This window comes from Argentina anserina, chromosome 2, assembly GCF_933775445.1.
Source record: "Argentina anserina chromosome 2, drPotAnse1.1, whole genome shotgun sequence".
In the NCBI taxonomy this organism is placed as follows: Eukaryota; Viridiplantae; Streptophyta; class Magnoliopsida; order Rosales; family Rosaceae; genus Argentina; species Argentina anserina.
In genome coordinates this window covers 11897378-11914265 of record NC_065873.1, presented here as the reverse complement: position 1 = coordinate 11914265, position 16888 = coordinate 11897378, and the positions used below count along the sequence as shown (strand labels likewise).

General features: G+C 39.0%; 2 protein-coding genes across 2 annotated transcripts; both read left to right on the top strand.

Moving 5' to 3' along the window:
* Positions 1-316: 316 nt before the first annotated feature.
* Positions 317-4166, top strand: LOC126785410 (ras-related protein Rab7). Its single transcript, XM_050511094.1, has 7 exons — positions 317-544; positions 645-671; positions 840-939; positions 1025-1171; positions 2868-2948; positions 3024-3169; positions 3797-4166. The coding sequence occupies exons 1-7, from the start codon at positions 489-491 to the stop codon at positions 3858-3860; spliced, it is 621 nt and encodes a 206-aa protein (XP_050367051.1). The 5' UTR covers positions 317-488; the 3' UTR covers positions 3861-4166.
* Positions 4167-9260: 5094 nt separating this feature from the next.
* On the top strand, positions 9261-14420 carry LOC126783950 (uncharacterized; the record flags this gene model as incomplete). Its single annotated transcript, XM_050509474.1, is given in 4 exon segments — positions 9261-10292; positions 10674-11204; positions 11562-12015; positions 12490-14420. Coding segments are annotated over 4 exon segments (3948 nt in total), but the record flags the coding sequence as incomplete, so codon positions are not given.
* Between the last annotated feature and the right edge of the window lie 2468 nt (positions 14421-16888).

The following is a 16888-nucleotide window of genomic DNA, read 5'->3' as shown; positions in this document are numbered from 1 at the left end:
CAACTTTGGTATGATATTACAGTGAGATTAATATGAGCATAATTAAAACCCCGGAAAACCCATTCAAAATTCATTCGTTTTTCTATTGATGAAATCAATATTCAATATTCATTTCCTAAAAAAAAGAAAAAGAAAATCACTCACCTACTCAATATAGCAAACAAAATGTGGAAAGACCTTTCGGTGGGGGATTATCAGCTTTCAGCTACTTAAATGGGTCCGCCCCGGCCTAGCAGCTGGATACGTGGACCCCGAAATGTCACGTAGCCCCCGCTGTAGTATATGCTCTACACTCCGACACAAACACCCCCGTAATTCCAAAACTCTCTCCACAAATTATTATAAACAAAAAAACAACCCACACCGATCGAAATTGGCGCCCCTTTTTCACCTTCGCATTTCTCTCGTTGATTCCAGAAACAGCAAGAACAACAACAACAACAAGAAGAAAACTCGACGCAAAGTAGAAGAAGGGATTCAAACTCGCCATGTCATTATCCCGCAGACGGACGTTGCTCAAGGTCATCGTTCTCGGCGACAGTGGGTATTTAACGCCCCTTCCTCTCCTCTGCTAGGGTTTTCTGATTCTCTCTCTCTGTTTTTGCAATGTTTAATGATTTTTTGCATTTTCGTTATCGTGTTAGGGTCGGCAAGACGTCGTTGATGAACCAGTATCCTTCAGGATCTCTGCGATTTTTATTTATTTCTTAATTCAATTTTGGTCGGATTAATTTTTACTGTAATTTTTTTTTTCGATTAATTTATAGTCTCATTGCAACATTTGGATGAATTATGCATCAGTAATTGGGGATTTTGGTTCCTTAATGGATTTACTTTAGATATGTGCATAAGAAGTTCAGTCAGCAGTATAAGGCTACTATAGGTGCAGATTTTGTCACCAAGGAGCTCCAAATTGATGACCGGCTCGTTACGCTGCAAGTAGGTTCTTGTGGATTTAGTGTTGTGTTCAGTTCAGTTTTGGTCGGTGTAGGTTTAATTTGTGCATTTCTTTGTGGATTGGTAGATATGGGACACGGCCGGGCAGGAGAGATTTCAGAGTCTTGGAGTTGCGTTCTATAGAGGGGCGGATTGCTGTGTTCTGGTTTATGATGTTAATGTGATGAAGTCGTTCGATACTCTTGAGAATTGGCACGAGGAGTTTCTCAAGCAGGTTTTGGTTCATGCCCTTCTTGACTCTTCAAATTTTACATATAATATAAGTCCCATTGTGCAAGATAGTCTGATAGGTTATGTTATTAGACTTTATTTAGGACTGTTATCAGTTTAAATGATTCAAGCAAACAGTAAAGGTAGGGGAAAAAATTTGTTTGAAACAGTGTCCTGTTTTAATAAGTGAATATGCTGTCACTGTGCTCTCCTGATTTAGTTACCTGGTAATATAGCAGCCAATTGAGAGAAGATTACTCGTATCAGAGTTCTCCTACACCCAAATGTTTTCTTAAGAATGATTCACAATGAAGTACATCACTGGCTGATCTTCATGTCAATGCTCATTGTCTTGGTCGGTTGTTTATTTGTGGAGAAAATGACACGTGTTCCGCTAAGGAGCTTGAGAGTGTTTAAGAAATAAATTAAAGCTATATATTACTTTTGCCTGTACATCAAGCTGACATTTCTGTTAATAGCAATCCATATTAGTTTATGTCAGTGTTCCTCAAGTACATACACTTTTTGGTTCCAGGGATTTTGCAGACTGAAGGATGTTAATCTAGGGGAAGGGGAAACCAATTGTTTGGCTTAGAGTATGTTAAACAATGACATTGTTTTTGCCGATATAGAGAAATGATATATAAAGAGAGTTTAGAGTTAGTTTCTAATTCAAAGTTGCTGCTTTTGGCTTAGCTAATTTGATTATTATTCTTTAATTAAAGAGAGAGGGAAGAGGGGAGGGAGACAACAGAGAGGTCAGCATAGAAGGAGGAAGTATAGTTAATAAACTTTATAATGTTGATTAAATTAGAATTGGATAATTGTTTGCTCAACACACACACACATATCATTTCCTTTGCTGGTTTTTAAGTGAATTGTAATAATATTTTCTTCTCAAGCTCATGAGCAATCTACTAGTGTCTCTCTTCTAAGAATCTTGCCGTGGTATGCTAGAAGAGACTTTCCACGTAGGAGGTAAAAGGGTTCTTATCCAACATCTATCATTCATATCTCGCTCCAGTTATAATATTATGGAATTTGGACTGAGATGTGTGTATGACGTTTTCAGTTATCAGTAAGATAAGTCATGGCGCTTTTTGGTTTATCTGCTGATGCTTGAGTCTAGTTAATTATCAACTTGTGGAAACATAATAAGTTGTGTAGTGCTGATTTCAAATGGTGTTCACCAAGACCTTCTCTTGGTTATTCACAAATAATATGGCTGATCCAGCCTTTAAGAGTCCTGAGCTTCCATGCAATATGCCAGGGCTTTCACTGATTTTGATATGGGCAACTCAAGGCTACCTTTCTTTTTATTGTAAATTAACTGGATATCTTTAAATGTTTTATTTCAACCTCGGTGTCAGAGGTCTATTATATTTGTTCAATGCATAAGATTTGTATAGGGAAAAAGAAGAAAGGGGGGGGGGGGGGGGGGGGGGTTAGGCATTGTTCCTCTAGGACTGTTTTGGAATTAGCAGTAGTAGCCCCTTTCCTATTAGTTTCTCATACTGCCCTTTTCTTCATATCCCGTTAATATTAGTTGAGGAAACGTAGTAGGTCAAGAAAGTGTCCATTCAATGGGGCGGGTTTGCTTAGAATTCTGTAATTTGAATGTTACTTCCAAGAAATGGTATCTTTTTGTTTCAATTGCTTACTGTTGCTTTCCTTCTGACTTTCCTTCTGAATGTCTTCAGGCCAACCCTCCTGATCCGAAGACCTTTCCGTTTATATTGCTTGGGAACAAGATTGATATTGATGGTGGGAATAGTCGTGTGGTAAGGAGACACGGTTTCAGTGCTTGCCAATTAATTTTTTTCAATAATTTATTAGACTAATTTTTAGCTCTTCAGGTTTCTGAGAAGAAAGCAAAGGACTGGTGCGCATCAAAGGGGAACATACCTTACTTTGAGACATCAGCAAAAGAAGATTACAATGTTGATGCTGCATTCCTTTGTATTGCCAAGACTGCTCTTGCAAATGAACATGAGCAGGACATGTAAGTTTATATTTGGGCTGGTATTACTTTTGATAATTTTCATTTATGCTAGTGATTTTCTGGAGTAGGCAAAGTTGGTTGGAAGAGGACCATACTTTTGTTCTTTTAGAGTAACGTATGCACTAACTTAACCCATAGTCTTAACACAGTATGTAAGAAGAATGAGTCAATGCGATATAGAAAGATTATGGGGTAAATTGTGGGGTCCCAACAGTTTTGGGTTTAATGAAACCTTTGTTTCGCTGGGGTAAGATCATATCTTGATTTTCTAAGATGTTGTTTGTTCAGCACAGAGATGACCATTGGATAAGAGGGACATAATATCAGTCATAGGAAAATATATCTCCTATCTCCTATGAAATAATTTGAATTTAGTGGAAGGTATCCCTTAGAATTTGAAAGTCTTCCATAATCTTTCAATGGCCTAAATTATTTTGGCCCATAATCTCCCCATCTGTTGAACTCCTTTTTATGGTCTACATCTGGTGGTGCCCCCATCCTTCAATCCCTTTACAATGCTGCTGCATTTCTGTCTGCCATTATTGTAGTGTGCTGTTATATGCCAATTTGGAGCTTCCGTATGAGATATGTTAATGTTGTTTTATTTTCTATTTCTTTTCATTGCAGATATTTTCAGGGCGTTCCAGATGTCGTCTCAGAGTCTGATCAAAGAGGTGGTTGTGCATGCTAAACTTACTCAAGCAACTGACCTTCAAAGGTTGGTTGGTTAGTTTTCAATATTGTGCTCCTGATTCGTGGCCATTGTTTTTGTACACGTTGTATACCATGTTATGGCTGTTAGCGTGACTTTTGCCAGTTGGGGAAGATAGCTCTGTTTCGCTTAGATGCAGTTCGAAGAACCCAAACTGAACGAACTCATTTTGGATTAATCAGCTTCATTGAAGCGGTCAATTTGTTTTGTTGAGGGTGGCGTTTGTAATCAATGACTGATTTTTCAGGTCATACTGAGCTAACTTGTAGAAATTTATGTTCTCTTCATGATTCTTTTTTTTTTTCAATCTTTTTTATTTAAAAGCTCCTCTTGATGTTTTATACATCAGTTGAAAATATTCTGCTACAATCTTCATCGAAATACCTGAAATGCGAGTTGTTCGTCAGGTAAGAGTGAGAATATTGGCTTAAAATCAGATAAGTTGACACGAGAAATTTCGTTTATAATGAAGGTGATCCTCATCCTGATTCCTGGATTAATTAGATCCTTATTCTTTTGTGGCTGATTCCTTCCTCATTTGCGTAAGTACCACCACAACGAGGATCCAAGGAGTAATGCAGTTATACCTGGATTTAGCACTACCCATTAGTCGTGTTTTGACCAACGGACGCCAATCTCTTCCAGCATTGAACCAGCAGACATTATAGACAAATGGGAAATCCGACTTGCTCATTGTGCTCTAGGTGTAACTGTGTAAGTAAAAAGCAAGGCCGGAAACCTGCTTCCTCGTTTTTTCATGCAGCTCTTGCTCGCTCTAGACGTACTGTTTAAGTGTTTATAACTTTATAATGTATTGAATATCATCTCCCACCTGCTAAGATTAGCTACCATGTTCTTTGTTTTTTTGGTCTGAAAGTTACAAACCATTTAGGCCTCATGTGGTTCCCAGAATTGAAAGGAAAGGAAATGAATTCTTTCATCTTTCCATTGTCATGGGAATTTGAATTCCCATCACGTTTTTTTTTCCTGTGTTTGGAAATACTAAGGAATCAAAAGAAAATTATATAAATATTTCCCACAATACCCTCATATTAATACAAAACTTAAGGTTAGTTTGGTCTAATAAGTTTTATGTTTGAATGGGAAAGTGTACTATGGGGGGTATGGAAGGAACTACTTTCCCACCAATTTTCCAATGCTATGGGAATTATGTTCATTTCCCTCTTCTTTTCCTTTGGTTCCCAAACAAGTGAAATCACTTTCATTTCCCAATGTTATGATTCAATGAAACAAACATGGCCTTAAAACTAACGATCGTTGTTTTACTCGATGCCATGTTACAATTAGCTGGTAGTAATCGGGGGTTTTAGTTTAGGATTGTTTACATGCCAACCTTTGTATAAAATCAGTTGATGACGAGGGTTGCTGGTTTAATGTAAGTGAAACAAGAAAGAGGTGAGGTCAAGGTTAAACTACATTTTTGCACCTGAGATGTTAGATTTTTAGGATCTAGGTACAGTAGTTCGATCAGATCCTTGCGACTTAAATTCTTTTGTTATGCTATTTTGTGTGGGCATTGTTTGATGTCACGATTTGACAAGCAAACAAACCCCGCGGCATCGCACGAGAGGAATTAGCAGTCAATTGCAATGGTGTTGTTGAGTGACTCGAGTCTTGATTATTCAAGCTGTCACCTAATTGAGGACGTTACGCTTAATGTTTTTAGGGATGTTGATAATTAAGGGCATTTAAAGACCTAAAATGTTAATTATGGTCCTTAGTTTGAATTTATGATAAATAAGGATCAATGTAAATCTATACCCTTTAAAGTTTAAATTATTACAAACATGTCACTAATTACTACAATAATAAACCACAACAGTAATAATTCGACTATATATATTATATTTACCTTAACTGACCCACATCTCTCTTAAAATATCTCTCTCTCAAATCTGCCACATATCTGTCATCACCTACAAAGATCTTGACGACATGGTGGAGGAGTTTGACCACACCTCGATGACATCGTGTTAGAACCATCATCAAGGCTTCGTCAATTCCTCTTCAGCAAATCATGCCAGAGACAGCGATGTCCACAAGGTTGAATCGTGGTTCGTCGATGTGCTCAACCGATCGGGTCTCCAAGCTAATCTCGTTCATATCCGATCACCTCCATAAGGTATTCTAATGTTTCTCTCTCCCTTACTCTCATTGCTTAATTAAACTTATAGTCATCTTTGTTTTGGGTCGGGTTTTATAAGAAACGAAGCTCATTCGGGTCGATGCATAGTTTCTTTACCTTAAATTTGATTGTCTAGTTATGATGCTATGATTGTTGCAATTCAACCATAGCGCATTTTCTACTAGTCTTATTCACTTGTTAATGCTCAATTTTAATGTAAAGAAGTAATGCATATAAGGTGTTTGATAAAAGTCCTCAATGAGGTTGTGGCTTGATAGGAGCACAAAGTGTGACGTTCTTAATGTTTATATGCCCTATTCTTATGCTTTGTTACTTCTTATTTAGTTGTTTTAGATTCATATTTGTCATATGTATGTTATAGGTAGAGCTATTTCGAATTGAGATGATTTGATGATGAAATTGTGCTAAGTGTTAGAACTCATGATTGAGCTAGGATTCCTTACTCGACTAGGACTCTACTTTCCTATTTTCATTCTTTCCTATTTCTTAATCGACGATTTCTTTTCAGGAAAGACAAATCATATTTGGAAAGAAAGAAAAGTTGCCGAGTTGCATTCCTAGTTGAACAAGGAAATCATATTCGAGTTGAACAAGGAGAAGAGGAGGCCGGCCTAGCTACTCCTAGTTGGACCAAGATTGTTGCCGTGCAGCCCTTAAGTGATCTCCCTATTGGACTTGGTTTCCTACATCAAGTTGGATATGGAGTACATAAATCAAATCCATAACAAAGAGGATTTCAGTTTCCCAATTGGATTCTATTTCCTTATGGCACAGCAAGAAGGCTTCCTAGACCTCTATATATAGAGGCCGGCCTCTCCATTCAGGAGGATCATCAGCCTATACACAAACACAGCCATAGCTCTGCCGAATTCATCCTTCACCATTCCAAGAAATCCTAAAACCGATTCCACCATTCCTCACCTATCAATAGCCTTCAAACACGCTTGTGAAGAAGGTTTCATCCATAGAAGTCTCGGCTACACTTGTGGATTGCTTGATTTATAAAGTGTAACCATGATTCACTCTTGTTTAAATTCGGTTTTGGTTTTATTCTTGTGCTTGGATGAAGCTTGCGATTTGTGTAGTGTAATCTTGTATCAATTTTGTCTATGGAATAGCTACTTGATTCAATTTATATAGAGGTTTCGAAAATTATGTTTTGGTTTTATGAATTTCTGTTTTTGGTTTCTGCCGAACCTAGCTCTTGATCAATTTCGATTTCTAAGTGTTATGACTATGCTTGTAGCATGATATTTAGGTTGTTGAATTAAAGACTTATGCTAAGAACATGTTTATTCTTTTATATGTGATATTCGAAATTGCATGGTTGTTGGTTAAGTAGGTGACATACTTGATGAATTCAATGTGCATGGCTTTGGAATTACATGATAAAGATGAACATGTTAGATTTCGATTATGGCTGCTTGGAATGAATCGAATGTGTTAAGTGTCTATGTGTTTAGGTTACTGCTTAGGACCCTAATTGCATGATCCAACCTTAGTTATTCATGATAGTGTCTCGGCATGACTCTTAAAGGAGAACTAGAACTTGATTTTCGTTAGCTTTATATGAGTTGTTTTGGTGATTGTTTATGTGTTGGTTGGTTGATCACATGTATATATTAGTTTAGGTTTTATTTACTGTTTTTATGATTCAATCCAAAATCTATATCAAACTTTAAAACCCTTTATGAATTCGTGTAAGTATTGTGATCCTAAGCCCTGGCTGGATCCCCGGTTTGTGAACGATACCCTCTTGCTTTATACTACTTACGATGCTTACAGGGTTAAATATTGATGTCGAGTAATCGAGCACTCATCAAATGGCGCCGTTGCCGGGGATCCATTAGAGATGGATCCCTGACTTTTACTACGAATTCATTGTGTATATTGTACATTTGTATATTCTTATCTTGTTTCGTTGTACATATAGTAATGTATCTTAGTTGTTGTTTTGATGTTTGAGTGAATGATTGTTGTAGGTTGTAAATCGAACGGAATAGGTAAAGTCCCTTTTGTTAATATTAGCCTTAACCCTTCATGCTAGCTCTCGAGTTTGCATGAGGTCGAGGGCGGCTTTTATTAACACTTGGAGATTTGTCTAACACCCAAGTTTGTTTCTAGCTGAGTAAAGGGCACGCTTTTTCATTACTCTGGTGCATGGGACCAAAATTGGATCTCAGAGAACTATTGACTGACATACATCTCGGTGATGGAGTCGATAGAGGGCTTGCCCTCCGTAGTTCAACAAATGAGTCCTACCATGTTCACTATCTCTGAATTAGCTATCCGGCCTTCTGAAACAACGAATCAAACTTGTGTCTAGACATCCATACTTAGGCCGCACGTCCACCTTGGTTTACAACTTAGAATCAATCGATCATTTAATCGTTTGAATGACTTAGGAATGTAGAAGTATGTAATTGATTGAAAGACTTTTGTGAAAATTTATTTTTGAAACCAAACCTTGTATGTTTTTTGTATGATTTTTCAACGAAACCTTGTATCTTTCTTGTATGATTTTTGTATTCTTTTATGCGAAAGAGTGAGAGAGTTTGACACTCTCATGCCACCACCAAAGAAGGCCGTGCCTTCCAATGACAAGGACGCCGTGTCCTTGTCCCAAATTGATCATGCCGTGCATGATAAGGTAAGTTTTCTAACTCATGTGGATTTGTTTCAACTAATGTTCTTGCTTGTGTAGATTCCCCAATAGGTTGAAGCCACCACCGATTCTTAATGGATCTATGGAGTAGATTAAGGAGATGACAAGATCAATTCCTAGTTGGACTAGGAGAGGAGTGGCCATGACACTCCTAGTCGAACAAGGAAAGCGTGCGTGTGTCATCAAGAAGGAGATTCCCATCCGGATTGGGATTTCCAAAGTAGAGGGAGAGATGGATTCTTAGTTGAGTTAGGAGAAGGAAGTTGCTGTGAAAAGAAGTCATAGTTGAAGTAGGAGAAGCCATGCCGTGTGTTATCAATGGAGAAGTCCCATTCGGACTTGGATTCCAAGTAGGAGTGGGAGAAGGTTTCTATGTCCTTGTAGGTTTCTTTCTACCTCATGGAAAAGGATTGAGATTGCTCTATATATAGAGAGCACGGGTTCATAATTATTCATTCTTTTTCCAACCATTCACAAGTTCATAAGAAGGAGAGGAAGACTACCACATTCGGTTCACTCAATTCACAAGAAGATTTTCAAGTGTGCAATGGAGGTGTTTGCGTTTCGTGAAGAGAACATGTTTCCCGAGAGGGACAGCCCTGCATTTCATCCTAGGTGCATTGTGTTGCCGGCTCCTAAGCATAATCATACTCGTATGGAGGTCACATACAAAATTTTGAAGACCATGCCGCTCTTCAGAGGGTTTAAGATTGAGAAGGCTGATGTCCATATATTTCTTTTTGAGTCGAAGGTGCAACATGTTATTCAATCCATGGAACGTGGAGACTTGGAGTTATTGTATCTTGAGGTGTTTCCCTTCACTCTAGTTGATAAAGCAAGAGAATGGTTGCACTCTATTCCAGAAAATTCCATCCGATCATGGGATGAGCTTAAAGAAGCATTCCTCAAGGAATTCTTGCTCACGACAAGAAGAGCAAGGATGAGAGAGATGATTCAAGCATGTAGACAAGAAGATGATGAGCCCTACCACAAGTACTTAAAGAGATTTCAAGAAGTAGTAGCACCATTAGACCATGGCATGAACCAACATGCGTTGATTAGTACTTTCTACCAAGGTCTGTTAAGGGATTATCAAGAGTACATTGATTCGTTTTCACCAAGAGGCTTCATGAACCTTGAGGTAGGAGATAGGATCATGCATATTGGAGTACTTGGAGAAAGAAGGGATAGTTTGGTTTCGACGTCATGCTCTAGGGTGAGTGGTACTTCTCGGTTCAAGGGAGTGGAGATGGATGGAAGGAAAGCTAGGAAGTATGGGAACACTCGAGACCATTTGAAACCTCTAGTTGGCATGAAAAGGAAAGGTAGACCGGCTAGAGTTAAGACTACACCTACAAGAGCGGAGAACCGCCGAGACAAGATGATGAATGAAATGCAACAATCGATTTTGGAATTGGCAAAATCGCATAGGGAGTTAAAGGATCTTGTTGAGGACATTCGTGCTAGCTCTAAGGAAGAGAGCAAAGAACTTACAATTGAAGAGGTGGAGTCTTACAGCCGTGTCAATGAGGAAGAGGAAGAAGAAGAAGAAGAAGAAGATCCGAGTTTGAAGGAAGAAGTTGATTCGAGCTACAAGAGTAGTGATTCGAACTCGAGTGAAGATGAGGAGGATAATGGCAAGATCCATGAAGGAGGGAAGTTGCCGAGCCAAACTGAGCCTAATCCGAATGTGAAGGCCATGGTGACACGAAGTGGGAGGACCTTGGATGCTCCATTGCAGCAACACAAGAAGGCCGTGCCTTCTAGAGGACTAGAGACCGAGAGTTTCAATGCCAAAGACTTAGAGAAGGACCCTGCCTCCTCTAAAGCCAATGATGCCGTGCCTCTACCAAAAGATGATCATGCCGTGCATGACAAAGGTAAGGATCCTAACTCTAGTGGTTTGATTTCAACTAATGATCTTCCTCGTGTTCCCTTCCCTAGTAGATTCGCAAAGCAAAAGAAGGATGACTCTGATCAAGCCATGCTCGACATCTTCAAGAAGGTGGAAGTGAACATGCCTATTATTGAATGCATACAACAAAATCCTAAGTATGCTAAGTTTTTGAAAGAATTGTGCACCAACAAGAGGATGACTCGAGAGAAGGAGGTTGTTACAATGAGTGAGACGGTTTCTGCCGTGCTCCAAAGGAAGCTACCACCTAAGCTTAAGGATCCAGGGAGTTTTTCTATCCCGTGTACAATCGGAAACATGACATTTGAAAAGATAATGTTAGACTTAGGTGCATCTATTAATGTAATGCCGCACTATATCTATGAGAACCTAGGTCTAGGTGATTTGAAACGTGATAATGTTGTGATTCGATTGGCTGATTGTTCCAACAAAGTCCCTTTGGGCTATGTTGAAGATGTTCTTGTGCAGGTTTCGAGCTTGATCTTTCCTGCCGACTTCTATGTCATAGACATGGAACCAACGGAGGCAGATGACAAAGAGGTTCCTATTTTGTTAGGCCGCCCCTTCATGAGGACTGCACGAACGAAAATAGATGTGTTTAGTGGATCACTCACCTTTGAGTTCGATGGTGAAGTGATTAGCTTCAACATCTTTGAAGCTATGAGGTATCCTCTTTCGGAGTTAAGTGATTGTTTTTCAGTTGACATACTTGATTCCCTTGCAGATAACTATCTAAATACCTTGACAAATGACGAGTTGGCACTCACCATTGCCCAAGGGGCCGGATTTACAAGTGATGGTTCTAACATTTCGGAGTTAGAAGCAAACAATGCCGTGCCATCCTTCATTCTTGAGAACGTGACCTCTCTTGAGGTTGCACGTGAGGTAAGCTTTGTCTCTCCTAGTCCAATTCTCTTAACTACTAACAAGAATCTTCCTTCTGTGGTGCAAGCTCCAAAGCTTGATCTTAAGGTTCTTCCGGACCACTTGAAGTATGCGTTTCTAGGAGAAGAGGATACATTGCCCGTGATCATTTCATCTGCACTAAACGAGGAGCAAGAAGAGAGATTGATTGAAGTGTTGAAGAGACACAAGACGGCAATAGGATGGACCTTAGCCGACATCAAAGGGATCAGTCCTACCATGTGTGTGCATCGAATATTGCTAGAAGATGGTGCCAAACCAACTAAGGAAGGTCAGAGACGCCTTCATCCACCAATGATGCAAGTTGTAAAGGATGAAATCACTAAGTTGCACGATTGTGGCGTGATCTACCCCATCTCGGATAGTAGGTGGATCTCTCCTATTCAAGTTGTGCCAAAGAAGTCAGGCATCACGGTGGTGAAGAACAAGGACAACGAATTGGTGCCTCAAAGGACAGTGACCGGTCATAGAGTATGTATTGACTATAGGAAGCTCAATGTGACAACAAGGAAGGATCACATGCCATTGCCATTCATTGATCAAATGCTTGAGAGGTTAGCTGATCACTCTTTCTATTGTTTCCTTGATGGATATAGTGGATACAACCAAATAAGTGTTGCGGAAGAAGATCAAGAGAAGACTACATTCACATGCCCTTTTGGTACGTTTGCCTATCGTCGCATGCCTTTTGGTTTATGCAACGCCCCAGGTACGTTTCAACGTTGTATGTATCACATTTTCTCTGAGTATATTGGTTCTAAAATTGAAGTTTTCATGGATGATTTTTCTGTCTATGGTGAAGATTTCGAAACTTGTTTAGAAAATGTTGAACTTGTGCTCAAACGTTGTGAAGAAACTAACTTGGTTTTGAATTGGGAAAAATGTCACTTTATGGTCACGCAAGGCATTGTCTTAGGTCATATTGTTTCATCTAGAGGAATTGAGGTTGATAAGTCTAAAATAGATCTTGTGCGTCACTTACCCCTCCCCACAAGTGTGAGGGATGTTCGATCGTTTCTTGGACATGCAGGTTTCTATCGTAGGTTTATCAAGGATTTTTCCAAGATTGCGAGACCAATGAGTACATTGCTTCAAAAGGACATCCCATTTCACTTTGATGATGATTGCAAGCTTGCATTCGAGACCTTGAAGAAGCTCCTAACTTCAGCACCGATCATGGCACCGCCGGATTGGTCCTTGCCATTTGAGTTGATGTGTGATGCCTCCGACTATGCAGTTGGAGCCGTGCTAGGGCAGAGGAAGGACAAGCAGCCCTACGCCATCTACTATGCCTCACGAACACTCAATGATGCTCAACAAAACTACACCACAACTGAAAAAGAACTGCTTGCCGTGATCTTTGCTCTAGATAAGTTTCGTTCTTACTTACTTCAATCTAAAGTTATTGTTTACACTGACCATGCAGCTTTGAAGTATTTAATGACAAAGAAGGATGCCAAACCGAGATTGATTCGATGGATTCTTCTACTCCAAGAATTTGATCTCGAGATCAAGGACAAGAAGGGAAGTGACAATGTTGTGGCGGATCACTTGAGTCGTTTGGTGAGAGATGCCGAGCCCTTGGCCATCCAAGAGAGCTTTCCGGACGAGCAACTCTTTCGAGTTGAGGTAAGTGAGCCATGGTATGCAGATATTGTCAATTATCTTGTTTCTAAGCAATTTCCTGATACATTATCGCATGCTCAAAAGAATAGACTCAAGGCATTAGCTAAGTATTATGTTTGGGATGAACCATACTTGTGGAAACATTGTGTCGATCAAATCATTAGGAGGTGTGTCCCTGAACATGAACATCAATCTATACTTACGTTTTGCCATTCTGAATCTTGTGGAGGACATTTTGGTTCACATAGGACTGCTCTTAAGGTGTTAGAATGTGGTTTCTTTTGGCCTACGATTTTTAAAGATGCATATCAGTTTTGTATGACGTGTGATAGGTGCCAACGTATGGGAAACTTAGGATCTAGAGATCAAATGCCTATGACACCGATTATATATGTCGAAATTTTTGATTGTTGGGGAATTGATTTCATGGGACCTTTTCCTAGCTCAAATGGTTTCTTATACATACTTGTTTGTGTTGACTATGTTTCGAAATGGGTGGAAGCAAAGGCCACCCGGACTAATGATTCTCGAGTTGTTGCAGATTTCCTTCGTTCTAACATTTTCTCTAGGTTTGGTATGCCGAGAGTTATCATTAGTGATGGAGGATCTCACTTTTGCAACCGGACCATTGAGGCGTTGTTGAAGAAGTATGGAATTAAGCATAAGGTTGCTACGCCTTATCACCCTCAAACAAGTGGACAAGTGGAGCTATCTAATCGTGAGATCAAGAGAATTTTAGAGAAGTCTGTTGGACCATCACGCAAGGATTGGTCTCAACGATTGGATGATGCTCTTTGGGCCTATAGGACGGCATACAAGACTCCCCTAGGCATGTCACCATTTCGACTAGTCTATGGCAAGGCGTGCCATCTTCCCGTGGAGCTTGAACATCGTGCATGGTGGGCTGTGAAGAATTTTAACATGGACATTGATGAGGCCGGATTACATAGGAAGTTGCAATTGCATGAGCTTGAAGAGATTAGGAATGAGGCCTATGATTCGGCAATGGTTTACAAGGAGAAGACTAAGACATTCCATGACCGCATGATTAGGAAGAAACACTTTGTCGTTGGACAGAAAGTTCTTTTGTTTAATTCTCGACTTAGATTGTTTCCGGGCAAGCTCCGCTCTAGGTGGCTTGGACCGTTTGTTGTCACTAATGTTTTTCCTTCTGGTGCTATTTAGATCAAAAGTATGGTGCATGGAAAGGAATTCACGGTCAATGGACATCGCTTGAAGCCGTACTATGACAATTTCGTGGAACACAATGTGGAGGAGACGTCTCTCCTTGATCCTACGGCAAGCAAGTGATGATTTGAGGATAGTCTAGGCTATGGACTCTAAACTTAACCCAATGAAGGAGCCATCAACGAGTGTTTGCATTTTCTTACCCCTTAACTCTTTCTAATTTTCGTTGCTTATCATATTGTACATTGAGGGCAATGTAAGTTTTAAGTGTGGGGTGGGGTATACATCATTCGTTGTATTCTTGTGTTTGATGCTTATGTGTTTCAATTTTGTGTTTTGATTTTCGAAATTTTAGTGTTATTTTAGTTCTGTTTTTCGATTTTTGAAGTTGTTTAGTTGTTTTGTTTTTGTTTTGAGTCCTAGGTATGCCTTTAACTGTCTAGGATGAGTTGATCTTTGAATTTATGGTTGATAGATGATCATGATATTGGAATGAACTTCATTGTTATTTGATGGTTAATCGATGTGTAGATTTTGTACGAACATGTAGTAGATGAGGATTTTGAAATTTAGGTACAGAATAAGCATGTTCTTTACTTGTTTGAATTCATGTAACCTATGTGAGATTCGAGCCATATATATGTGACTTTCTTTGGAGAGTTATTCTATCGTTTCTTGGCTTTATAACCTCATTACATCTATTTTGATCAATTCATATGCCATAGAATTGCAATGAACTAGAGAATGCTAGAACTTACTTTGTGAAACTTTCGAAGCTTTATGTCATAATATACTCTGATTTTGAAAAGGATTGTTGGATCTTTTTAGGATTTCCACCACTTAAGCCAAAAAGCCGTATTCCCTATTTTGAGCCCTGCTTGGGACACCTTAGTGTTAACCCCTTTGAGCCTACGTTGAGCCTTTTCTTTCATTACCAACATGTTAGATCCCTGCTTAGTATAGTTATATCTCTACCTTGTCTTTAAGGCTTGGCAGAGCCGATTTTGGATGTTAATATGGAGTGATGATTTGATTCAAGTGTGGGGTTGTGCTATTGTGTGTATCTATGCCGTGAAAAGAGAAATAAAAGAAAGAAAAATGTATTGAAGCCGTGAAAAGAAGAAGAGAAAAAGTATATGTATACACGGCTAAGAAAAAGAAGAAAAATTGAATGATAATCTCGGCATACATGTTATTTTTGTGAATTTGGAGTTGTGATGTATTTGTTGAAGGCTCAATAATGTTATATTTTAGCCTTTGTTCGTTTTCACAATGTTTAAAGTGAAGAATGGGTCCAACATGATGATATTTGGCCCTTGTTTTATGGAGTATGGCGACATAAGGTGGATGTTTTGCTCTGCTAAGTCTTGAGGATGACCTTTCTGATTCCTTTACCTTGAAAATATATCAATGCCGAGCCTAAGCCTACCCTTTTCTAAAGATCCGCATGATTCTTAAAATGAGTAGCTCTTGATTTGTGGAGTTTGTTTCATAAGTAAGCTTATGGTTTGGGTTCATTTGTGCATATGATTGGTATCTTTCATGAGGTTTTCGATTTCACTATGTTCATAACTCTTGTGTGTGAAAAGCTTTTAAGCATATGCCATGTTCTTGAGAGAAAAGATTTGGAGTGCATATCCTTTGTGAGTTGAATTTGAACTTGTTTTGAACATGTCGAGCTTAATTTCACCTTTGTTTCTGCCATGTCTTACTTGTTAAACGAAATCTCATGTTTATTAACCATTGAATTCATCCTATCTATTTCGATGGAGTGTTATTCTTGATGCTATGAGTTTGAAGATCTCTGAGACAAAAAGTTGAAGGAATTAGAATATTGTGTCGTTAGTTATAGTTGCTTTGATTTTGTTTTATGTTTTGATTTCCCTTTTTAGTGTTTGCTAAGGGACTAGCAAAGTCTAAGTGTGGGGTTGTTGATAGGAGCACAAAGTGTGACGTTCTTAATGTTTATATGCCCTATTCTTATGCTTTGTTACTTCTTATTTAGTTGTTTTAGATTCATATTTGTCATATGTATGTTATAGGTAGAGCTATTTCGAATTGAGATGATTTGATGATGAAATTGTGCTAAGTGTTAGAACTCATGATTGAGCTAGGATTCCTTACTCGACTAGGACTCTACTTTCCTATTTTCATTCTTTCCTATTTCTTAATCGACGATTTCTTTTCAGGAAAGACAAATCATATTTGGAAAGAAAGAAAAGTTGCCGAGTTGCATTCCTAGTTGAACAAGGAAATCATATTCGAGTTGAACAAAGAGAAGAGGAGGCCGGCCTAGCTACTCCTAGTTGGACCAAGATTGTTGCCGTGCAGCCCTTAAGTGATCTCCCTATTGGACTTGGTTTCCTACATCAAGTTGGATATGGAGTACATAAATCAAATCCATAACAAAGAGGATTTCAGTTTCCCAATTGGATTCTATTTCCTTATGGCACAGCAAGAAGGCTTCCTAGACCTCTATATATAGAGGCCGGCCTCTCCATTCAGGAGGATCATCAGCCTAT

Coding starts and splice junctions, on each gene's coding strand:
- LOC126785410 (XM_050511094.1), top strand. CDS start 489: ATGTCATTATCCCGCAGACGGACGTTGCTCAAGGTCATCGTTCTCGGC. Junction 940..1,024: donor ACCGGCTCGTTACGCTGCAA/GTAGGTTCTTGT, acceptor GTGGATTGGTAG/ATATGGGACACGGCCGGGCA. Junction 1,172..2,867: donor ACGAGGAGTTTCTCAAGCAG/GTTTTGGTTCAT, acceptor GAATGTCTTCAG/GCCAACCCTCCTGATCCGAA.